The sequence below is a fragment of the Bufo gargarizans genome, chromosome 3 (assembly GCF_014858855.1).
Source record: "Bufo gargarizans isolate SCDJY-AF-19 chromosome 3, ASM1485885v1, whole genome shotgun sequence".
Classification (NCBI taxonomy): Eukaryota; Metazoa; Chordata; class Amphibia; order Anura; family Bufonidae; genus Bufo; species Bufo gargarizans.
Genome location: NC_058082.1, coordinates 151256141 through 151282018, shown reverse-complemented (window position 1 = coordinate 151282018; position 25878 = coordinate 151256141). Strand labels below are relative to the sequence as shown.

Sequence of the window (25878 nt, the reverse complement as noted above, 5' to 3'; positions counted from 1 at the left end):
AGTGAGGTGCTTGACACTAAGCCAAGTGGTAATCTTAAGCCTAGTGCAAGGAAATTTTTAGTAATTTGGAGTAATGTAGACTACTTCTGCAGAGCACTACCGATTGGATATTTATACACCGCAAGCACGCTGACTCGGATACCTTAAGCTACAAAAGTGGAGGCAGTGCTGCCGTGCTTCTTTTCTCCCTGCGTGTAATGTAGTACACATTAGGGAAAGCACTATTACTTTTTTTTAATGACTAGGTTTGTAGTTAAAACATGTGAAGCAGAAAACATATTTAAAAAAAAAAAAAGGAAATGGATATTTTCCAAATGACAGGGAGGTCTTGTCCCCAGCATGTACTGTATCTGCTTTGCAATTCATTTTAATAATTACTGTACAGCATTAGGTGAACATACAAGTGATGGTGAAGGTAACCTTGCCTGCTTAGCCTACACTATAATTGATCAAATTAATCCTGAAGAAAGTCCATGCTGTGTGTAAAGCATGTTTATTTGACTCTTTTTCCTACATAGGATCATATGTATCACCCAAGAAAAGCTAAATAGCAAAATAATTGCCTTGTTAGCCATTTTCAAGTTTAGTTTTATGTTCTGAATGAAGATTATGGACTTTATGTCACAGTAATGGCAATTTTGCCCAGAAAAAAATGGTGCACATTCAATATATTGCTCTTGGCCCTATTCTTTTAAACATGTTTGTAAATGGCATAAGGGAAGGTTAGGCAGGTTAAGCTGACAGGGGGAAATATTTGGTAGGTAAGGTTTGCTGTTGATACAAAAGTGTGTAATAGGGTTGTTATTTCTGGAGGTGTCTTTAGCATGGAACTGTACTGGATAAATGTTAAGCACAACGGAAACCACAGTTCAATGTTTCTAAATGTACTGTAAAATTATGCAGTTGGGAAGAAGGAATCCTTTAAGTGTGGTATTGAAGGCTCTGTGGTAGAACTTCAAAAGAAAAGGATTTAGGAGTCCTGATTTCTAACACATTCAAAACGAGTGACTAGTGTGGCCAGTATGAAACGCGAGTAAGATGCTTGGCGGAATAGCTAGAGGTATAACCAGCAGAAAGAGGTAGATTGTAATCCCTCTTATAGTTGGAGCCCCCACAGTGAAATTGTGGGGCTACGATCGGTTACCATGGCAGCCTGGAGGCTTCTGTAGCTTACCAGGCCTGCCATGGTAAGCTCCCTATTGCTCTGTGCATGAGACACAGCTCACCAGGGAGAGTGTCCGAATCCTATTCACAATAATAGATCTCTAGTTGGTTCTGCAAAAAATAAGCCCTCATACAGCTTTGTAGACTGAAATATAAAAAAAAGTTATGGCTGTTGATGACGATGCAAAGAAAATTTTTATTTTTAAAAAAGTTTTTTTTAAGTAATTAAAATAAAAACTATACAAGTTTGATATTGCTGCAAACATATTGAGCTGCAGAATAAGGATGTCATATAATTTTTTGAACACAGTGAACGCTGTAATGTTAAAATCTCCCAAAACTTTTTTTTTCCAATTTTACACCACAAAGAATGTATTTTTTAAAATGCATCTTGTCCTGAAAAAAAAAAAGTTCTCATATGGCTATATGAATGTAAAAATAAAAAATGTATGGCTATTGGAACATGGGGAGAAATATGAAAATGTGCCCGTTCTTCAAGGGGTTAAATATGTTAAAGACTTCAATAAGGTTCTAGACGGAAGTATTTTTTCCTAAGATAAAATAAAAAATGATATAATATCAGAACATCCTATTCCCTATTCCAGTGGTGTTTAGTATACAGCAGTTGCTATGGGTAATTAATATCATTTTACCCTAAAGCCACTTTTGCCTGGTTAGTAATTTGGTCAATGTTTTACATCAGTATTTTTAAGCCAAAACCAGTAGTGAAACCTCCAGAGATAAATAAAAATGAAAAGGCACAGAAGGTGCATTGGGCACACTTCTGATTTTATTCAAAAACTGAAGAAAAATACTGACCATATGAAAGTGACCTAGGATAGATAAGATATACTTTGTCTGTTAGACCATCTAGATAAGGAGACGTAGCTAATGATTTGTTGCATTACGGAAAGTTCAAATCACAGTTTTTTAGACGGAAAGAGTCTTGCACGGAAATGTTTTTTTGGCTGACGTGTGAAAAAGGCCTGTCCAAATATCAGTAAATGTATGGGTAGTAGCAAATTGTAGCTATGTGTCTCCTCCAAAGTTATCATCAATCAGTTGTCCTCTCTACTTCCATATTCCTTACATTTCATATGTGAGCCCCTTTATCTTTCCTGAACATTTCTCTATAGGATAAAGAAGTAATTTTTTGTTTCATTGTAATTTTTTTTTTTTTACTGTCATCTGTCATTTTTGTCTAGTGAAACAGTAATAAAATTATGGAAAAGAATATATATATGTGTATCTGGAAAGAAAGAGTTTGTATGCATTATATAAAACAGTGTTTTTATATTTAAATATTCCATATATTGACAGTAATGCTAATTTATTTTGCAGGGTTTGTTAAAGGTGGCAATAGATAATGCAAGAGCGCAAGAGAAACAGGTACAAATGGAAAAGACAGAGTTAAAGATGGAGCTATTCAGGGAACGAGAATTGAGGGAAACTCTAGAAAAACAATTAGCAGTAGAACAAAAGAACAGAGGTATGTGTCTAGTTATCTGTTTTATTTGTATTTTGTGCATTAACTGTCTCAAGACTATACAGATGTGTTTATCCATATACAGTGGATATAAAAAGTCTACACTGCATAAGTGTGCACACCCTTAAACTAATACTTTGTTGAAGCACCTTTTGATTTTATTATAGCACTCAGTCTTTTTGGGTATGAGTCTGTCAGCATGGCACATTTTGACTTGGCAAGATTTGCCCACTCCTCTTTGCAAAAACACTCCAAATCTGTCAGATTGCGAGGGCATCTCCTGTGCACAGCCCTCTTCAGATCACCACACAGATTTTCAATTGGATTCAGGTCTGGGCTCTAGCTGGGCCATTCCAAAACTTTAATCTTCTTCCGGTGAAGCCATTCCTTTATTGATTTGGATGTATGCTTTTGGTCGTTGTCATGTTGAAAGATGAAGTTCCTCATGTTCAGCTTTGTAGCAGAAGCCTGAAGGTTCTGTGCCAATATTGACTGGTATTTGGAACGGTTCATAATTCCCTCTAGCTTAACTAAGGCCCCAGTTCCAGCTGAAGAAAAACAGCCCCAAGCATGATGCTGCCACCACCATGCTTTACTGTGGGTATGGTGTTCTTTTGATGATATACAGTGTTGTTTTTGCGCCAAACATATCTTTTGGAATTATGGCCAAAAAGTTCAACCTTGGTTTCATCAGACCATAACACCTTTTCCCACATGCTTTTGGGAGACTTCAGGTGTGTTTTTGCAAAATGTAGCCTGGCTTGGATGTTTGTCTTTGTAAGAAAAGGCTTTCGTCTTGCCACTCTACCCCATAGCCCAGACATATGAAGAATATGGGAGATTGTTGTCACATGTACCACACAGCCAGTACTTGCCAGATATTCCTGCAGCACCTTTAATGTTGCTGTAGGCCTCTTGGTAGCCTCCCAGACCAGTTTTCTTCTCGTCTTTTCATCAATTTTGGAGGGACGTCCAGTTCTTGGTAATGTCACTGTTGTGCCATATTTTCTCCACTTGATGATGACTGTCTTCACTGTGTTCCATGGTATATCTAATGCCTTGGAAATTCTTTTGACTGATACCTTTTAACAATGAGATCCCTCTGATGCTTTGGAAGCTCTCTGTGGACCCTGGCTTTTGCTGTGGGATGCGACTAAGAAAATTTCAGGAAAGACCAACTAGAGCAACTGAACTTTATTTGGGGTTAATCATGGGCACGTTAAATGATGGCAGGTGTATGCTGACTACTATTTAACATAATTTTGAATGTGATTGCTTAATTCTGAACACAGCTACATCCCCAGTCATATTATTTTAGTTATTTTTTTCTTCCCTTCACCTAAAAGATTTCAGTTTGTTTTTAAATTGAGTGGTACAGTTTATAGGTCACATTAAAGGTGGAAAAAGTTCTAAAATTATTTATCTTTGTCTCATTTTTTTTATATCACAGAAACCTGACATTTTAACAGGGGTGTGTAGACTTTTTATATCCACTGTATGAAATATAGAATAATATAATATATATATATATATAGAGAGAGAGAGAGAGAGAGAGAGACAGAGAGAGAGAGAGAGAGAGAGAACAATATAGTTGGATGTTTAAAATTATGTATAAAGTAATACAGTTAAGAGATTATTTGTAGCCATTCTCTACACTAATTCCATTAACAGGACATTAAACAGGAACATAATACAAATGACTCTTTTATATACAAACAACAATTTTATAACAACTATTTATATTTTATCAAAATGAGTTTTAACAGGAGGAAAGTGTCAGTGCACCGAGGAGCATTAAAATGCATTACTTGTAAAACAGGCACAGGGTCCAAAAAACAAAATCATATATGTATCTATTTCATATATTCCACTACATGTGTTGTCATGCAGGACACAGATCCAGTCACTCAAATACTGATGGTAATAAATGCCTGTCTATAAGTAGCAATTATCACTAAGATGGAAATTTTTCCAAGCCTTCGTTAACGATAATTGCCTAGTGCATATATGCAAAATGATCACTAGTAAGCATCAATAATATACAGTAATTATAATGGATTGTTCATACTGTACATCAAAAAGATCATTCATGTCTGTGTGATTTTATTGAATTGTGACATGTAAGTAAAGGGCCCTTCTTTGACAGATTAGTAGTGTGAATGAATGTATAAGAACAGTAAACACCCATTTTACAGTCATAGCAAGGTTTGAAAGTTGGCCATACACTTTCAATAGCTGTGCTCTGAATAGGGGGGGGGGGGGGGGGTTATTCCATAAATTTTTTCCTCGACAAAGCAAATAACAGCAGAACATCAAATAAACATTAGATGGTCAACAAACCCTGTCAAAATTGGTGGGCTTGGCCAACCTTGATCTAAATTGTATGGCTACCTTTAGTCTACTATTGTAATTACTGGTATATGGGTCACCAGGTCCAAATCAATGTATCCAGATAGCTATAAAAGTAATATATGCAACTTGTTCAAACATGCTTAGGATCAAATTGCCTGCATATTCTGGTAATTGACCCGAAATTATATATTTAACAAATTATGTGTTTATGGGAATGGTGTATATATAGTATATATAATTTGTATATTATTTATGTGTGCTTTTAGCAAGTAGGACATAGTATGTTTTAGGATGCTTTGGAATCTTCTGCATTTGTAAATGAAGAATATTTATAGGTTAAGTGCAGGTCAAATAATTTTCTGTTCTGTCAGTACAGTATGTGATTGGAATACTATAGCACATGAAAAAGACAGCCCATCACAGTAATTAATCGGATGTTTCCTGTTTCAGCAATAATTCAAAAAAGACTGAAGAAAGAAAAGAAGGCAAAAAGGAAATTGCAAGAAGCTTTGGAATTTGAGACAAAACGAAGAGAGCAAGCTGAGCAGGCACTCAAACAAGCAGCATCATCAGAAGGACTCAGGGTCCTTAATGGTAAAATGTTTTTATCAGTAGTGGTATATACGTGACCCATTTGCTTTTGATTCAATGCTACTAAGTTTTCAAAATCTTATCATTGTTTTATGACATCAAAAACTGATGGAGCATAATACAGTATATGTAACTAGTCTAACACATACTGTATGCTATATTTCTGTTTTAAATAAGTATAAAGAACTAATATGTACTGTTCTAGCAGTGTTGAGTATGTAATTTAGCATAGCACAACAACAATATTATCAGTGCGTTTCTATAGGCCCTCAGGCATTCCTACTAGGTTAATTCTTATGCAAAGAGGTATCTCCCGGAGAAAACTGTCTTTATAGTACCACCTTCTGGAATTGTCTCCCTATGAGTATAGATGAGCGAACCTGTGGAAGTTTGGGTTCGCCGAGTTTAGCCGAACTTCAAGTCAAAGTTTGGGTTCGGTACCCGAAAGTTGACCCTGAATTTGAACCCCATTGAAGTCAATGGGGACCCGAACTTCACTTTATTATTTTCCGTTATAACATGGTTATAGCGGAAAGTAATAGCATTCTTAAGACAGAATGCAAAAGAATATGGCAATTTAGGGGTTAAAAAAAGCGACTCACCTTATCCACTTGATTGTGCTGCCGCAGTGTCTTCTATCTTCTTTGAGCAGGATCTGCAAAAGGACCTATGATTACATCATGGCGCTCTCCACGTAGAGAGGGTGGTGACGTCATTGCAGGTCTTTTTGCAGGTCCTGCTGAAAAAAGATAGAAGACACTGCGGCAGCTTGATCAAGTGGACGAGGTGAGTTTTTTTTGTTTGTTTTTTACCCCTAAATTGGCATACTCTTTGCATTCTGTCTTAAGAATGCTATTATTTTCTGCTATAGCCATGTTATAATGGAAGATAATAAAATTACCCAAACACCGAACCTGGACTTCAGTGGAAAAGTTTGGGTTCACTCAGGGTTCACTCATCCCTATGAGTTAATGTCTGACTGATGTATTTTCCCGTGTCATGCTCTAACATTTGTTAAAAAGTCAGACATTGAGTCATAGGGAGACACTTCCAGAAGAGGCACTAGAGTGCGGGTTCTCTGGGCAGTGCCTTTATACCTGCATATTATTTCCCCATGGACCATTGTCTCCATACACATCTTAGGGAGAGCCCTAAGTTACTTTTTACAAAGCATAGTTATTAATTCACATAAGCCCATTGCGTCCAGTGTTAAGGGAAGCATCCAGAGGAAAGTGAGAAAGAAGAAGGAAGAGGAACATAGCAAGAAATGAAAGAAAATATACAGGGAGCAGAGTTTCCTCTTTTATTTTTTGAGGACCCTTGCTGATGAGGTGGGCATTGCAAAGTGAGGCTACATTTCAGTTTTGCCTACGTGACCCCATGGTTAGTTGCTATGCGATTGGTGTTTATATGCCATTTTATATTGTTCAGTTCAAAATACCAATAAATACTGGCACAAAAATCTTACGCACATAAAGTACGGTGAAAGCATAGTACTCGTTTTTTTCCCATCACTCACCTAAAGCTCAGACAATATTCCCTGATTCATTGTAATTGATCAAATATTAAAATAATTATTACTAGTACATGATTATGATATAACACCTTTCATAAATTGCATCGTCCAAATGAATAAAACTCACATTGGAAGCAGAGATGAGTTTCACTGATGTTAAGTTATTTTAAAGAGCACAGACGTTGCTGTATGTCCAAAATTAATAGTGGCCAATTACTGTTTCGTTACTCATTAATTATTCAATTTTATTAATATTTATTTAGTTGTTACTCAGTCTTTATAAAGCACTAGCATCATCTGCACAGAGTATAGACAGTGCCCTTCTGTCTAAGTGGTCCTGGTTTTCTTACATACTTATAAATATATATTTTATTTGAATTTTAACAAATTCAAATAAAATTGACAAAAAAGAAAATATCTTATTATTGAGATATAAGATGTCTAATCTTGCATTGAAGTACTGGGTACAGATCATAACAACTGCTAACATGGGAAATTAGTAATGACAAAAGAAAAAGATAATACAGAAGTAATAAAAAAAAATATCTAAGATTGTACAAAGAAAAAGATAATATGATTGTGTCTTAGGCTACTTTCACACTAGCGTTTATGCTGGATCCGGCAGGGCTCAACAAAAACGCTTCCATTACTGATAATACAACCGCATGCATCTGTCATGAACAGATCCAGTTGTATTATGTCTTATATAGCCATGACAGATCCGTCATGAACTCCATTGAAAGTCAATGGGGGACAGATCCGTTTTCTATTGTATCAGATTTTGTCAGAGAAAACGGATCCGTCCCATTGACTTGCATTGTGGGTCTGACGGATCCGTTTTGCTCCGCATCCCATGCTGCGGTTTGTTCTCTGGCATGAGAACGGAACGCATTTTGGAGCATTCTGTTCTGTTCAGCTACGTTTTGTCCCCATTGACAATGAATGGGGACAAAACGGAAGCGTTTTTCTCCGGTAATGAAACCCTATGACGGATCTCAATACCGGAAAATATAAACGCTAGTGTGAAAGTAGTCTTAGTCACAGGGTTATAGGGAGGCAGTGCCACAGTCTTTATTACATAGAGGTTAGGGGGAATGGAGAGAGTTATGTGGTGCCACAGAAAAGTGAATATACCTTATGTGCCATGGTCTTACTGTGCACACAGTAGGTTAAATCCTGATGTATTTTAGATGCTAATGTCATTCATGTTTGTCTCTGCTTTCAGAGGCTTTGACCCCGGAGATGGAATCTGACCGCAATGGGGCCAGAACAGATGCTGAAAGGACAATACAAGGTAAGATGTGCAAAATCCATAAATCTAGATTTTTGCATGTGAGTGTTCTCTTGTTATAGTATGCTATTCAACCATGCAGCTCACCATCTGGCTGGAATGAACACAAGGTCACATTTGCATGGTTGTTTATTACAGTAAATTAATTTGGTTGTGTTTAAAATAACAGGTAAAGGGTCAGCTCCAGCTCACACATTGCAGAATCACAGCCTTTATTATTAGCTGTTAATGGAAGAGAATTTTATTTCTCTGAAATAAACGGCAAAATACAGTCGTTATAATTTTCTATTAGTGTCGCTCTTCCTATTTATACCATACATGTTTGTTTTGGTGTTTTCTATATATTACATAAATACAGTATGTATGATATAAACAATGCATTCAGAAAGTCTTCAGACCCTTTCACTTTTTTACATTTTGTTATGTTGCGTTCTTGTGCTAAAATTTAAACAAAGAACTGTTTTTCCCATCATTAACCCTGTAAAACATAATGTTCAACATCATTGTTAACTTATTGAAAAGGAAAAAATAAAATATTGTATTGCCTTAAGTATTCAGACCCTTTACTCAGTACTTAGTTGAAGCAACTTTGGCTGCTATTATAACCTCCAGTGCTCTAGGGTATGATGCCACAAGGTTTAGACACCTGGATTTGGTGATTTTCTATCATTCCTCTCTTCAGTCCCTTGCCAGCTCTGTCAGCTTGGATGTGGCCTGTTGGATAACAGCCATTTTTAGGTCTATCCAGAGATGTTTGATTGGGTGAAAATCAGGGCTCTGGCTGGGCATTCACAAAGTTTTCCCCAATCCACTCCTGTGTTGTCTTGACAGTGTGCTTAGGGTCATTGTCTTGTTAGAAGTCCAGTCTGAGGTCCCGGGCACTCTAGATCAGTTTTTCATTAAGAATATTGCTGTACTTTGCTACATTCAGCTTTCCCTGAACCCTGTCCCAGCCATTGAAAAATACCCCCACAGTATGGTACTGCCATCACCAGGGATGTATTGGGCTGGTTGTAAGCAGTGCCAGGTTTCCTCCAGGCATAGCAATTAGAACTGAGACCAAAAGATTCAATCTTGGTTTCATAAGATCAAGTCCAGATAGGCTTTTATGTGTATTTAACTGAGGAGAGGCTCAGTGGAATGCTGCAGTGATGGTTGACCTTTTGGAAGTTTCTCCCATCTGAGCACACAGGATCTTTGGAGCTCAGACAGTTTTGTCTGTGCTCTTGGGAACTTGCAGTGCGACAGATGTTTTTGTGTACCCTTCTCCAGATCTGTGACTCCACTAAATCCTATCTCTGAGTTCTACAGGCAGTTCTTTCCTTCTCATGGCTTGGTTTTTGCTCTGTTATGCCTTCTCTTCTGTGTCTTTGCAAATCATTTACAAGCAGCTGAATTTACCATAGGTAAACTCCAATCAATGTGTAGAAACATCTGAAAGATGATCAACAGAAATGGGAGGACCCTATAGCTAAATTTTAAGTGTCACAGCAAAGGTTCTGAATGCCTAAGTCCATGTCAAATTTAAGTTTTCCCTTTTCATTATAGCGAGGGATGGTTGAGTGTGGATTAATGGGGCAAAACTTTTTTTTGTTTTAGTACAAGGCTGCAACATAACAAAATGTCAAAAAAGTGAGCGTCTGAAGACTATCCAAATGCATTGTAAGTGAATACAATAAATTGTAGATTTCAGACTTAATGTATCAATACTATACTAATCAATTAAATAAAATAGAAAGATACACATAGCCGATGTATAGAGCAGCCAGTATTGTTGTCTGGTATTTGTCCATTTGTGGTGCCACCATAAACTAACATTTCTTTTAAAAGAAAAGCCATTTTTTTTTTTTAAGCACAGATATACCTGATCTAAAAGGTACTTACCATTTAAGAATTCTAACATCTTTCTACTGTTACTACAAGTCCTTAACCACCTTGTATATTTTTAGTGTCGGTAATTGAAATATTAGAACTGAACAGAAGTGATATGATATTTAAAGAAATACACATTTAAAGGGTTTCTACCACTTCGGTGTCACATATTTAGCTGTCAGACACTAGCGATCCGCTAGTGTCTGCTCTGCCCAAAGATCCTAATATAATTGCTTTTGGGGCAGCCGTTTTTCTAAAAAAAGAACTTTTATTAATATGCTAATGAGCCTCTAGGTGCTATGGGGGCGTCATTAGCACCTAGAGGCTCCGTCTACCTTCAGAAACTGCCGCCGCCCAGCGCGTCCCTCCAGCCTGCCCATCTCCTCCTGAATGCGATCCTCCTTGTGAGCGTATGTATTCTGCGCATGCGCAGTGAATGTCTGACCGCTTCCTTGCTCAGACATCTCCACTGCGCCTGCGCGATGACGCCATAGTGCTCTGAGGAACAGGCGCAGTGGAGATGTCTGAGCAGGGAAGCTGTCAGACATTCACTGCGCATGCGCCGAATACAGGCGCTCACAAGGAGGATCGCATTCAGGAGGAGATGGGCGGGCTGGAGGGACGCGCTGGGCGGCGGCAGTTTCTGAAGGTAGACGGAGCCTCTAGGTGCTAATGATGCCCCCATAGCACCTAGAGGCTCATTAGCATATTAATAAAAGTTCTTTTTTTAGAAAAACGGCTGCCCCAAAAGCAATTATATTAGGATGGTTGGGCAGAGCAGACACTAGCGGATCGCTAGTGTCTGACAGCTAAATATGTGCAGCGAAGTGATAGAAACCCTTTAAAAGCGTAATTACTGTTGAATTAGGATGTTGTAGGGAGTTCTTCTTTAAAAGGATTGTTGAATGAACAACCCTTTTCTAAATTCCTATTAAAATTAAGTCCTGTTGAGCTCATAGAAATAAGATCCTAGCCCATCTAATGACCAGAGTAGATAGGTGCAACGCAACAAAGCTCCCTACTTGGAGGACTGTCAACTATCAATCGGTGACTTATTGGGTCCCATGTAATAAAACATTTCCCTAAAGAAATGTGTGATCACCTGCTGCTTGCCAGTGGTAAATAACTACTGGGGGGATTATATTATCATAGCCTTATAGAACAGCCACTGTAATGTTTTATCTGAAAAACTATGGTGCCTAATATTACACAACCGTTCTACACAGTCTGTGAGTCCTTTGGATGCTTTTTGCAAACTTAAGACGGGCTTACATTTATCTTTTACAATATTCAATTGTAATTTATATATTTATTATTAATAATTGTAAAAGATTGCACTAAATAATATAATCAAATAATTATAGATTGTGCTGGAATAAATTCCATTCTCTAACGCAGCTTTTGTTTCTGCTTCTAATGCTTACACACACACACACAAAGCAGGTTGTAAATCAGTAACGTTGCCTTCAGAGAACTTTTATTTTCTGTGGCTGAGTATTGATCACAGTTGGCTGAAAAGGTAATATGTTATCTGTGTATAAACAGAAAGGAAATGGCAAAATAAGGAGTTTTTTGTATTCTGGTTATATCAATATTTGCATACAACTGTACATACAAAAGGCTAGCATTCTTTCTAATTAGAGAACTATGTTATCTTGGACATTAAAGGTCTCAAAGACATGTCGTGACACTATGATGCTCTGCGGGGTAATGTACAAACATGCTGGAGAGAGTCTCCGCTAGAATCATGCACTACCAACCCCCCCCCCAGTCTTTGCTTCTTGGCTTTAGCTCCGCACACAGAAAATGGCTAGAGATGCGTGCTGAGCAAATGTTTGGTTGTGCGGACATCTCTGTATGTGTGAAGTGTGAAGGCAGAGAACAGTAAGGGTGTCATAATGGCAGCTTGTGGGGATTTGTATAGTGAGTAATGCTATTTTAGGAAGGCAATGCCGAACAACCCCTTTAAGACAATTAGTACAATCATTTACAGCAGGGATAATGGTGAGGTCGAATAATGCTTCTAATATTTTTAAGCCATTCTGCCCAATATCCAAAGAAAAAAAATATCCTCCTGAATAACTGCTTTAAGTCTCCGAATTATTACCATGGCCAAATAAAATGTGTTAATGACAAATTCAGGTCTAATTCACATCTATATTTTTCCACCTCCATGAATATAATTTAGCCTGTTAAAAAGGTATCCTAGGTATCCTGGGGAGCAGCACCTTGAGTCTGTAGGTGTTTAACTATGAACTTGTCATCTCTCAGTAAGGGTTAATTAACACTGCCCTGTTCGAGAAATGTTTTTTTACAGTATAAATCCATTTCTGAAGTTATTATGCGAAGTCCCGCGAGACTTCGTGAAGTAATAACTTCGGCTCATCGGAGCCAATACATTCTAATACTGTACAGAGCGCTCGCTCCGTATAGTATTAAAAGGAAGTTTTATGCAAATTGATTTTGGGTGTTTCATCCGAAGTCGATTCGCTCATCCCTAATGTGGACCACAGACCCTTTGAAGTCAACAGGTCAGCACTGTGATACGGCATACACACAGCTTGTACCCCCTCCTGGGGATAGGTCACCAATATTGATTCCCAGATGACCCCTTTAGCAGTGTAGTTTTACATGTTTCTAGATATGGATAAAACAGGAATAACATTTATTTTGTGTTTTAATTTAAGAAACATTTCTCCTGCTAGACATTTCTAGACTTCTAAAGATATATTTAATGGAAATAACAAACTGAACTTAACAGTGCGTCAGCGAGTGATAGCCATTATTTGTTGAATTCATTTTTTAATTTGCAGAAATATAGGCAAACTAGAAGCCGTACGGCTTTTCAGTTTTGCATTATCTTCCCAGGAACCGAGAACAAACAGTCACTACATAGCATCCAAGGACACAATGTTGTGCTACCATATCATGACTAACGATACTAATATCGAGATGTGTTGGTACCCATACATAACCACAGCACAACAGTTGGCAGAAATCCAAACCTGCAGCATTTCTGTGACATCACATTCATTATCATTAATTGCCATTGCCTGCGTGACATTTGTGGCTAGAATTTGTACCACTACAAGTTGAGAAAGTGATAGTTGGATGTGAGTTGCTATGAAACTGACTCCACTATTATATCAGCAGATTTACTTATGAACAAATTGTGGGAAAATGTTCAAATAAGCTGAAAATATAAAGTACATATTTAATTAATATAGTTAACACTTGATGTCATGATATGTTACTGATATACTATTAATATATGACCATTTTTAGGTGGAAATCAACTTTAAAATGGGCCCATATTTCAATATTTATCAATTGAGTCAAATTAGCCGAATTTGGCATTTAAAGAGGATGTCTAATCAAGCCACTGGTCTGGTTTCTGAAATCTTCAGTAAGCAGCAGCTGGCCATACATTTCTATAAATCTGTGGCTGTAGTACGAGATGAATGCAATTCGAATAAATCAAGGGAGCACACACCATAGAGGCAGCATAGGCTTAGTTGGTCTCATCCTCTTTGCTTGTGGATGATAAGACCCAGTGCAGGACTTCCCTCTTCACAGAAAATGGCATTGTTAGCCAACGGTAAGGTGGAAATTGGCCCAACGTTCTTGAAAATGGCATGGAGGGGAAATTAACAACATATGCTTTTATCCTGGGTGTCAAGAAATCCAGTACCATAATGGGGAGGGGTGCGTTTTAATTTTTGCTATGAGGCCCTCTCCTTTCTACGTGCACTCCTGATGAAACTGTAGAATATAATCATACACTACATACGTTCCACCTGAGCTAGAGTCACTATCAATGGTTCTCCACTCGTATTAATACAGGATGATTCTGGGTGGGGGCCCTTCTAGGAAATTCATATATCCTGATAAGAAACATGGAAAAGGAACTGTTATAATAACACAACCATTTAAAGTATTCATTTAAACATAACTGAAAAAGGATTTACCTGTCCTATGGAAAACCAGTGAAACTACATCGCTGTGACTGATAGATATAACATTAAAATGTAACTCAATTGATTTATCAGGTATAATAAACATAACATTACAATTAACACAATTCAGTAGCTTTCCTCAGTTAGAGCCTATTCCACTCTTGAAATAGAAATATTTTAATGTCACACTGAAGTCAAATGGTACATTGTGTTATCATGCCTTGCATTAATATGTTGATAAAGCAATACGGCACAGTATTTTTTCTATTATTATTTCAAATATTCAAACTATATTAATGAGAACATCATTTTGGAGAACTAATTATTTCTATTTGTCTTGTGTCACACTTTCTAATTCCCCTATATTAGAACAGCCAAAGCAAATTAATTGCTTTTCCAGCAGCTGAACCTCAGCCAAGAATGAGCTCACGTTCACATTCTGCTTACTTCTTTCTAGGACTGTATTGTGCTAGACATTCCCCTTAATAGAGAGGATGATCTGGAGAATACCTTTCTCCACGTTCTGTATTGCTTTGCACTTGATGAAATGTATATAAGTTTAAGTGACCCACTAGGAAAGATAAAGTTCTTAGCTACCAGATTATACATCAAAACAGTTAAAGTGAAATTAAAATTAAATGAATGAATCTCAGTGAAGCAAAAAAAGCAGTAATTAATGGTTCCCTTAATTGTCTTCATAAAATATTTGCATGGGTCTAATTTGCATAATTTGCATGTATTAATTAATCTTTCAAAGGAATTTTGTGCTGAGAGAAGCCAAAAAATCTCTTTGTTTTATTTAACATCTAATGAAATATTTATCTTCTTTAATGAACTTCTCATCTTCATTAAAATAAAAATTGTGCAACTTTGTGTGTTTTAAATGTTTTTATAATTGAAGTCTTCTCAAAAACCTCTTTAAGCTTCAAATGTCAGTAGAACAAACATATTATCATACTTTCTGCACCATTTCACTGTAGCTTACAGTATACAACTGTTTATTTTATTTTTTTATACAATTTCATTTAGGGGAATACTGAAAATTACATTTGCTTTTACACACAAGTTTATTTTCCTTGAAGTGTTATTTAGCAGGCCGCTAATTCGGGGGATATTCATAAACTGTTGAGAAGGCAAATAAAGTATTGAAGTTCTACTAGTCAGTAATTCCCATAACTTTTTGTATAATATTCCCATTGTCCTTAAAGAGGACCTGTCACCACAAAATGCAGAGCAATCTCCAGGCAGCGTGTCATAGAGAAATACTTTGCAAACTACAGGTGATTAATCCAATGAGCATTATGTGTAAACCAATTTTTTGTCATGTGACTAGAGCAGTTCTCTATTGTATGCCATCTCAACACCTACCAGTCATAGTATATTACTTGAACCAGCTCATGATCTTTTAAATATTTTGTATAAAATGGTCTGTTGTTGAAATCAATTTTTATGCTAAACATATTCTAAAGATTTTTTTTTCATGTCACTAATTATATAAAAATAAAATGCTAAATTCCATTTATTTTTTTTACACTGGCCAGTAAATCCAATGATGAAACTTCCTGTTCTGTAGAAATCACTTGCTAGTAGTCATCTCATTATGATCTTAGGCAAGATTAAAATGTAAGGTAACACATATAGACAACACAAGATTCACCAATCACAATAAGTGATCATCATAGCTCACCTCTTCCCCTCTCTCTGCACTATAGCCTCTATGCAGATCACAGAACATAGAATTCAATGAGTCATTTCCAGACTACATATGCCTATGGCCCATTTGTCTCTCAATACTGAACAGGACAGAACAGGCAACATAGCCATCCCCATAATAAGGTTCAGGAAATAGAATAAAAATTCTGCAATCAGAAAATAAAAACAGATAAGAAAAAATGATATATATATATATATATATATACAGTTGTGTTCAAAATAATAGCAGTCAGACATCGCTAACCTGATCAATCACTGTTTTTGGTAGAAAGGATATTTCTGCATGGCAAATAATTTACTAGCAGGTGTAGTAGAGTAATAGAAATCCAGACCATATATGCCATGTCATGCCATATATGCTGCTGATTCTCTGTAATTCAATCACTTATTTAAAGGGGCATGTTCAAAATAATAGCAGTGTGGATTAGTGAGGCCATTAATTCTTTGAAAACAGGTGGCAATTATTGCCCTTATTTAAGGAAGGAAGACAGAAAATGTTGTACATGCTGGTTACAGTGCATTTCTCTCGGAAATTCTGAGGAAAATGGGTTGTTCCAGACATTGTTCAGAAGAGCAGTGTACCTTGATTAAAAAGTTGATTGAAGAGGGGAAAACATATAAAGAAGTGCAGAAAATGATAGGCCGCTCAGCTAAAATGATTGCAAATGCTTTCAAATGGAAACCAAAACCTGAAAGACGTGGAAAAAAGCGAAAAACTACCATTCGAATGGATAGAAGAATAGCCAAAATGGCAAGGGCTCAGCCAACAATCAGCTCCAGGAAGATCAAAGAAGATCTAAAATTACCTGTGAGTACTGTTACAATTAGAAGAGACCTATGTGAAGCCAAGCTATCTGCAAGAAGCCCCTGCAAAGTCCCACTGTTGAAAAACAGACATGTGCTGAAGAGGTTACTAGTTGCCAAAGAGCACATTGACTGGCCTAAAGAGACATTTTGTGGACTGATGAAAGTAAGATTGTACTTTCTGGGTCTAGTGGCCGGAGTTCAAACACTGAATTCAAGCCACAGTACACTGTGAAGACAGTGAAGCATGTTGGCGCAAGCATCATGATGTGGGGATGTTTCTCATACTACTGTGTTGGGCCTATTTATCGCATACCAGGGATCATGGATCAGTTTGAATGCATCAGAATACTTGAAGAGGTCATGCTGAAGAGGGAATGCCCTTGAAATGGGTGTTCCAACAAGACAACGACCCCAAACACACCAGTTCCAGACCAACAAGATTGGCGTTATGGAGTGGTCAGCCCAATCCCCGGATCTTAATCCAATAGAAAACTTGTGGGGTGACATAAAAAATGCAGTTTCTAGGGCAAAACCAAGAAATTAAGAAGAACTGTGGAATGTAGTCCAATCATCCTGGGCTGGAATACCTGTTCCCAGGTGCCAGAAGTTGGTTGACTCCATGAAACACAGATGTACAGCAGTTCTCAGAAACAGTGGTTATACAACTAAATATTAGTTAAGTGATTCAAAGGAAAGAAAAATCTTCAAACATTTTTCAGTTTATATAGTGAATGTTTAAGTTTGTAAAGAAGAATACAAACACTGCTATTTTTCTTCATGTTTTGATTTGGACTAGAACGTGTAGTGTTCCCAATGCATTTGTGTGTATGGAAATAAAAGCTATTAGAAGGATTTTATGCTTTAATCACTTTTTTAAACACACTGCTACTATTATTTTGAACACAACTGTATATATATTTATATATATATATATATATATATATATATATATATATCTCAGTATATGTTTTTTTAATTAGCAAAATAAAATATACTTATGCAAGCCCTTTAAATGGTATATAAATATATTATCCCTCTTTCACTCCCTTCACAGAATAAATAATGGGACACAAAAAGAGTCCAGAGTTTTAAAATTGTATATATAAAATTGTATATAAAACATAACTACACACTATGGCGATATTTATTAAGATTGGTGTTTCTCTGTGGTATAGGAAATTGTGTGGAAAAAATAAATAAAAACTTCTATGCATGCATTAGGTAAAATACATTTCTTAAGTAAGTATATTATTATGAGTTTAGTTTTCAACACTAAGGGTCCATTCACAGGTCCACAAAATAGATCCGGATCCGTTACGCAACGTTGCGTAACGGATCCGAACCGATTCACTTTCAATGGGGCCGGAAAAGATGCAGACAGCACACAGTGTGCTGTCCGCATCCGCACTTCCGTTCCGCAAAAAAATAGAACATGTCCTATTCTTGTCCACAGACACGGACAAGAAAAGGCATTACTATTAAAGTGCCGGCCATGTGCAGTCCGCAAAATGCGGAACGCACAAGGCCAGTGTCAGGGTTTTGTGGATCCGCAATTTGTGGACCGCAAAACACTTGTGGACGTGTGAATGCACCCTAAAGTGTTTTAACAACCAAATGCGCTGTTTAAATACACTGATACTAATGACATATATTCTTATGTGATCACTCTGCTGCCATCTGCTGGCAAATAGATATAAACCACGAGTCGAAGTACGATACAATAAATTCTTGCTGCAGTTCTGAAATTATGCTGCAGTATTAAAGTATCTTAACATGTCAACTTATTTCATCTTAAATATAGAACAAATAAATGCATACACACTTGAAATATGTATTATAAAAGCTGTATGTATGTTTGAATGATGGTGGCAATAGGAATTATGATTTTTATTGGCACTCCGAGTTTTAAGATAACATCATCCAGTTCCACTGCTAGGAGAAGTGATTTGATACAGGTTGTTCTGACCCTATACACATAAAAGCACACAGATGAGGAAGCCATGAGGAGTGATAATGAAAAAGTGCTCACTTGCTAGTTCAATGCAATTTTCCCATATACTAGAGTTTCTGTAATAAAGTTCATGGCTTCACACGGAGGAGCACAGCCAGTGCTTGCTCCCCTCTGCAGAGACTCTACTGCCACCAATAATTGCCTCCATATAAGCTGCAGAACACTTCTAGAATGCACTGACACTTATGACTCCATGTAAAATATTAACGCTGGACCACTAATGATGATGATTAGTGAGTCATAGCTCAGACACAAGAAGATAAAGCTACTAGCCCTCTCAATTAAAGGGGAAGAGGAGTATAATGAACACTAGAGGTGCTCAAAGCAGTATAGCCCACCCCTTGGTGCTCCAAGTGCTTGATGTTCATAAAGATTAAAATCTTCATATCTCAGGAACACTGCAACCTACAAAGAATAATAAGGTATCAATTTAATCAGCATAAGCAACCCTACCTGGTAGTATTCCTAGTTTAATAGGGTTCATCATGATGAATAAAACTCTTTTAAGTTCCAGGGCTTCAATTCAAAAACTGCAACACTAATACCCACCTACCATATGTACACATTTATAAAGGGATTTTCTCATGTGACAGAGACACTTTCGGGCCCCTATACGCATCAGGTCCAAATACTATTGCTACCTCTGCAGAGCATATAGCCAGCTTCATATTAGCAGGATTTTTTAGTTAATATGTTTGTTTAGTTAGTATTTTCTACATGTTACTAAGATGATAATTAGCAAGAAACATTGTTGTAAATATTTTATAATTTTTTTTAAAAGAATTTATGGGGTCATTCATTAACATCAGCGTTTTAGACACTGGTCTTAATGCCCCTACCATTGGCGCATGACGCGCCTAAGTTATATAGCGGCGCCGGTCTCTACATAATTTAGGCGCCTCCACCGCTGGCCTAAATCTACACCAGCTCCCTTGCTGGCATACATTTAGATAATTTACTACGCCTAAAACAGGCGTAGAAAATGATAAATGAGACGGGCTCGTCCCTTCCCTTCCCACGCAGATTCGCCTGCAAATCCCCTTTGTGATGGAATCTGCGGCAGATATAGGCCAAAAATTGGCATATAGCTAATAATAAATTACCCCTTTAGTTTGGATATATATACCTGTATATATATATATATATATATATATAGAAGCAAAAAGAATCCGGAATGCACTCCAAAGTAAACGTGAAATAAGTGATTTATTCACCCATAAAAAGGCACAACTTGCGAGTTGCAAGTTGTGCCTTTTTATGGGTGAATAAATCACTTATTTCACGTTTACTTTGGAGTGCATTCCGGATTCTTTTTGCTTCTATAATACTTGAGGTATTGCCGCTACCTCGTGCTGGATAGTGCACCCACATTCAGGTTGATGCTCCCGCTGGATTTCTTCGTTTTTTTTATATATATATATATATATATATATATATATATATATGATAAAATTTGATTATTTGTATGCATGTGTTTAATTACATAGTTATTACATTTTACAATTTTCTGCATAGGCAAATGTATGCAACATTTTTTCCAGTGTGCACGTAAAAGGGGTTAAATTCTATGAGTATTTTCAGTATTATTATTTTCACTTAACATGCTTCTGTAATAGCAGTGAAAGAGTGTGAGAGTGTGGTCATGACTGAAAAATACATAAAGAATATTGCAAAAACAATCAGAATATTATAGGGGGAAAGTAATGTTATCTCCAGATGTAAAGTCGTTTAATCCACATGACCGCTAGTAAAAGTTAAGGAGACAGATGCATTCAAAATTCAACTGAATGTTTAATATTAGGATAGTGTTTTTATATGGAATTCAGGTCTGTGTTTAAAGTTTTACTAGTTATGAAACTGTGAATATGATTATGAACCATTTCATTAATGTTTTCACCTGGATTTTATTTTTTTCCTGGAAAACACATTTAAAATGACTGATGTACTGTGTTTTTGTATCTTTTTTAGGCTTTCTTTAGTATTTTGTAGTATTTTGTGCCAAATATTTTGAGCACATGCATTTTTCTATAGGAAAGAATGTATCTGCTCTTATTATCTTCTCTAACCATGTAGATAAGGATGCTAAAATGCATTGGCAAAAAAATGCATTGCAAAATATACTGTAAAAAATGCAATGCATTGCAACTTTTTTCCTTTTTTTTTTTTAAATAGAACCAAAAAATAACAGATATATATGGTGTTTAATAGTATTTTGTGATTCACCTATTCCTAATATTGCAATATGTTAATTATGGTTTTGCATAGAACTGCAAGTAATCTATTGCAATATCATTATAGATTGAGATTGTATGATGGATTGGATGCAGTTACATCTGATTTATTTTCATACTAATACCTGATATATAAACGCTTTCAGGGCTAGGCAAGTTTTTGGGTTTAGTTTTTTCCTCCTGACCTTTCAAGCACCGTAATTTTTTAACTTTTCTGGGGCTTTTTTTTTATTTATTTTTTTTGTAGTACCAGTTTTATCTTTTAAAAGCACAATTCCATTTACCAGACCTTATATTGAAAAATGGAAAAAAGTTCTTTAAGGGATGAAATTGGAAAAAAAAAGGTTTGGTAGCATGAATTGCATCTTAAATGTTTTTGGTTAATTCATATTTTTCTATTTTATATTACTTTCATAGCAGTTTATGGGATTTCTACTGGCTGCCTATTAAGCACCCTCCCTCTGACTAACTTTGTGAATGGGGTTAAATGACTGGAATGGGAGCCTTTGCTGGACTTTAAGAGGACATTTCATCACTCCTGACATGTTTGTTTTAATAGTTTCATGTATTCCCCATGTAATAACAATTCTGGAGCATCTATTCCTATTGCTCTATGTTGTGCCATTCCCTTATTATTTCTACTAGAAGTTATGAATTAATTTGTATTAGCCTTTAGTAAGGGTACAGAGGGGAGGCAACCAGTTGGGGGGTGTACCTGCACAGTCTCACTCCATCCAGTCAGTACTTCCATTTTCAGACTTTGCAGGTACACACCCGCAGCTTGTTACCTCCCCTCTGTACCTTTACTGAAGGCTAATAGCAATTAATTCATAACTTCTAGTAGAAATAATAAAGAAATGGCACAACATAGAGCCATAAGAATAGAGGCTCCAGAATTGTTATTACACGGGGAATGCATGAAGCTATTAAAACAAGCAGGTCAGGAGCGGTAAAAGGTCCTCTTTAAGTGAAATTTTCAGTAAGGGGATAATTGTTGAATGTTAACCGTAGACCCTGCAGATATCTCTAGTCTAAAATAAATATCTAAAATATTATTTGCCCTGTTTGTGAATGCCATAAACCTGGCCTTGTGTTCCTATATATGCTCTTAAATCTATACAATTGCAGCAGTTCACAGGTGACTTGTGCTTAATTTTGCCTGTTAGTTTTATTTTAATTTGTGGGCTAATGATCTTTTTGTAGACTTCTTATGTTTTCCATAGGTGTAAAGGATGTTACATATGTTAATTTAACCACTATTATTTGCTTTCCTTCCAGATGGAAGACTGTATTTAAAGACTAGTGTCATGTACTGAAGACACATATGCAACAGCTGAAGACTCTGTAGGAACATTCTGCAAAATGATTGCAAAGTCTGAAGGATGTAAATGCTTTGCAAGTAAAAACATTTCATTTCTGTACAAATGTTCCTCGAATATACAGCATTGTCAGACTGGTGACCTGTGACTACTGGAGAGTCTGAAAGGTTTAATAACCGGTAGCACTCTACTTGTTGGACTTCTTGTGAGATTTCTACTGCAATTCTGTAAAGACTAACTACCAACCACCAAGACCCACCGTTCTTCTATCGTGTTTTTAAAGGAACTTGTATATTTCTTTAACTGAGCACACTAGAACTTTCCAGCTGAGTCCACTGAGTATCTGAAACATTTTTCACATATAAACCAGCAGTGATGGTTTCATAGGAAGATTCTTTAAAGGGCATGCACTAAAATGGAAAATCAAGAAAAAAAAATAGGACTGATACAAAAATTTATACATAGTATGTTTTCTTCGTAACACCTTTATCGTACCATGGAAAACACCTGCTCTTGCAAACTGAACTACTGTATTTAACAAAATGAACTCTTTTTGCTGAATGTAAACTAATGACTTTGTGTTCTTGAGCCTCTTGTCCAGAATCAACCAAACAATGAGTATAACTTTTTTCTTCACCACCGTGAGGATCAGGATAATTTGTCTATTTGTGTTGCAGGCCACGTGTACATAGACACAGTCACGCAGAAGGTATTATGTATGCAGTAGACTACTAGTGATTAGGAAGATAATTTTAGACAATATGTTTTGTCACTCTGTTGGTTCTTAAGAAGCCTTTATAGTTTTAACGCATGCAGGCATGTACATATTTGTCCTGAAGTCACAGTATTAATTCAAAAATTTTAGAATCTGGTGGAGAGAAGAATAAATGTCAGCCAGATTTATTTGTATATTAAGTCATTAAAGCCCTGAAACATAACTCATAGGGTTGGTATCTGGCCGATGAGTAAGTCGAGACACCGGACATATTTTTATAGAATTCTTTTAATTTTAAAGTTCTTAAAAAAACCTTGAACACTTGATATAATTCCACTGATACTGAGTATTGACTTGACAGGCCACTGTCAACCCACTACTGTATGGTATGATCACTGCCCATCTTCTTATTATAGCTGTACATTGTAGTGTTAAAGGGAGATATATTTTGTCTTTTTTTTTATGTGTTAACTGAAACTGCATATTTTCATCATAAGTAACTGGAAAAAGTATCAATACATAATATTAGGAAGCCAAACTACATAGATTTCACATAATTTTCTAATTTCTGTGTACCCCTTTAAAGACTGAACTCATAAATTAGTCCAATAAAAGTGTACAAATTTTGGTTTCTACACATATCTAGTTTTATGCACATAAAATGTAATTTATTTTGTTATAACACATTAAAAGTTGTTTTTAATGTTATTTCTGTAACATTTCATTTCAACCTGGTAATAAGTATTGTTTGTGGTTAAAACAACTGGAGCTTGTAAAGTCTTCCATATTGTACTCCCAACATAACTTTTCTGTGAAAGAACCTGAACTATACATTTCAATTCACGCTGTAATTTTTAAATAAAATATTGTATATACAATTTCACATCCTTTTTATGAACCAAGCAATATTTTTCAATAAAATATTGTTAAGACTTTGTAATATTTTTTTCGAAATTTTTTATACCAGCTTTATATTTTATGATTCTTTTATCTAGTAGTTACTTACACGCATGCAGTCTTTAGGGAGTAAACAGCCATAGCCCAAAGATTTTTATTCACTAGAAGGTGCTATTGACTGCTTAAAGTGGCATTCCACCATAATCAAAGCGAGCTCCCATCGGCAGAAAATAAAAATAAAATATTTTACTTGCTAATTACCTGTCGCTCCACTTCCTGTTTCAACATGGCAGGAAATGGGTGTCATTGCCAATTAGTGGCTGAGGCTGGTCTCTACAGCTAGTGACTAGATGAGCAGCATTCACAGACATTCCCTGCCATGTCAAGACAGATGCAGAAAAAGGAGCTCAGTGAGGACCATGACACCATAGGAACAGAAATGGTGGATCAGTGAGGGGCACTTTATTTTTTTATACCACTTTACAATTTGCTGTCCAGGAAAACTCTTTTTGATTGTGCTGGAATGCTCCCTTAATTCTTTTTAATGATTATTATTTTGTCTGCTTGCCACTAGAAGATACTATTGATGTCTATGACATGGTGAAAAAAAAATGGCAAAAGTATTATGCCAATAATGTCTTTACACTTTCCCAATATTTGTTGGGGACTTTAGTCAGGAATTCAAGATTCCAATATTTAAAGTAGAAATTGATTTTTTGTAAAAATATTCCTTATTTTATGTTTTTTTTTTGTTAGTACAATTCTCAACGCATCTAAATCTACTTAAATAAAGTTTTAGGCAGGTGTGAAACATGTTGCAAAATGGGAATGCTTTCAAAAATATCAGTTAATAGTTTACTTTTATTGATTAGCAAAATGCAAAGTGAATGAACAAAAGAGAAATCAAATCAATATTTTGTGTGACCACCCTTTCAAACAGCATCAATTCTTCTAGGTACACCTGCACACAGTTTTTGAAGGAACTCAGCAGGGAGGTTTTCCAAACAACTTGGAGAATTAATCACAGATCGTCTGAGGATGTAGGCTTGATCAAAATCTTCTTTCTCTTCATGCAACCCCAGACAGACTCGATGATGCAGAGATTAGGGCTCTGTGGGGGCCATATCATCATGTCCAGGACTCCTTGTTCTTTTTTAAGCTAAAGATATTTCTTAATGACATGGTCGTTTTCCTGCTGCAGAATAAAGTTGGAGCCAATCAAATTCCTGCCTAATGATATTGCATAATGGATAAAGATCTGTATTTCTCAGCACAGTACTGTCTAGTTATTTTTCCATTCAGTTTTTTAAGATCATTTACATTAGACCTGATTAAATAATATTTCTTTAAATTTCCTTTTAATGCTTTATCTAGGTAAAATTCTGACTGCAATTGTTCTTAGACTAATTGCCACTGGACAAATTACTTTTTCTTTAACTTGAACATGTATGTATATTTCTTTACCATAGACTTTTGTGTTTTTCAGAAATTAAAACTAGATTACACATTTTTAGGTTTGACAAGTGTCATGCCCTGCTTTATAAGAGGGTGTAGTTAAGTTCAAATAGGAGAGATTATAATGGAAACTAATCTTCTTACTATGCTATAATATGTAAGGGCAGAATGTTACATAGGTCCATAAAACCAGCAGCCAAAATTGCACAAAAATGTTCTATTTGGCTGCTACGAGTCCAAAAAAAATACATTAGGCAAAAAGTTTAGTCTGATGTACTTTGAAATAGCCTCCCCGGCCTCTTCCTACTTCTCTCTGCCCTTAATGTTGGTGATTGAGGATTGTATACACAGCATCCTGACAATCTCCAACTATTTGCCTTGTTTTTACATGTCTTTCGCTGATACTTGCAAAACTTTACTTTTAATATCAATTGTAAAATCTAGTGCTGTGGATTTACTTTGATAAATAAAGAAGCAACACAACTGATATTTTTAATATAGT

General features: G+C 36.2%; 1 protein-coding gene across 6 annotated transcripts in view; it reads left to right on the top strand.

Moving 5' to 3' along the window:
- The window catches only part of DACH1 (dachshund family transcription factor 1), a 228705-nt gene extending 204773 nt beyond the window's left edge, over positions 1 to 23932 (top strand). For all 6 annotated transcript variants that reach the window (XM_044286061.1, XM_044286059.1, XM_044286057.1 and 3 more), the window contains 4 exons: positions 2506 to 2653; positions 5453 to 5596; positions 8335 to 8403; positions 22269 to 23932. In XM_044286061.1, the coding sequence (XP_044141996.1) occupies positions 2506 to 2653; positions 5453 to 5596; positions 8335 to 8403; positions 22269 to 22306 (399 nt within the window). In that variant the 3' untranslated portion in view covers positions 22307 to 23932. The remainder of the gene's footprint in view (positions 1 to 2505; positions 2654 to 5452; positions 5597 to 8334; positions 8404 to 22268) is intronic.
- The last annotated feature ends 1946 nt before the right edge of the window (positions 23933 to 25878 follow it).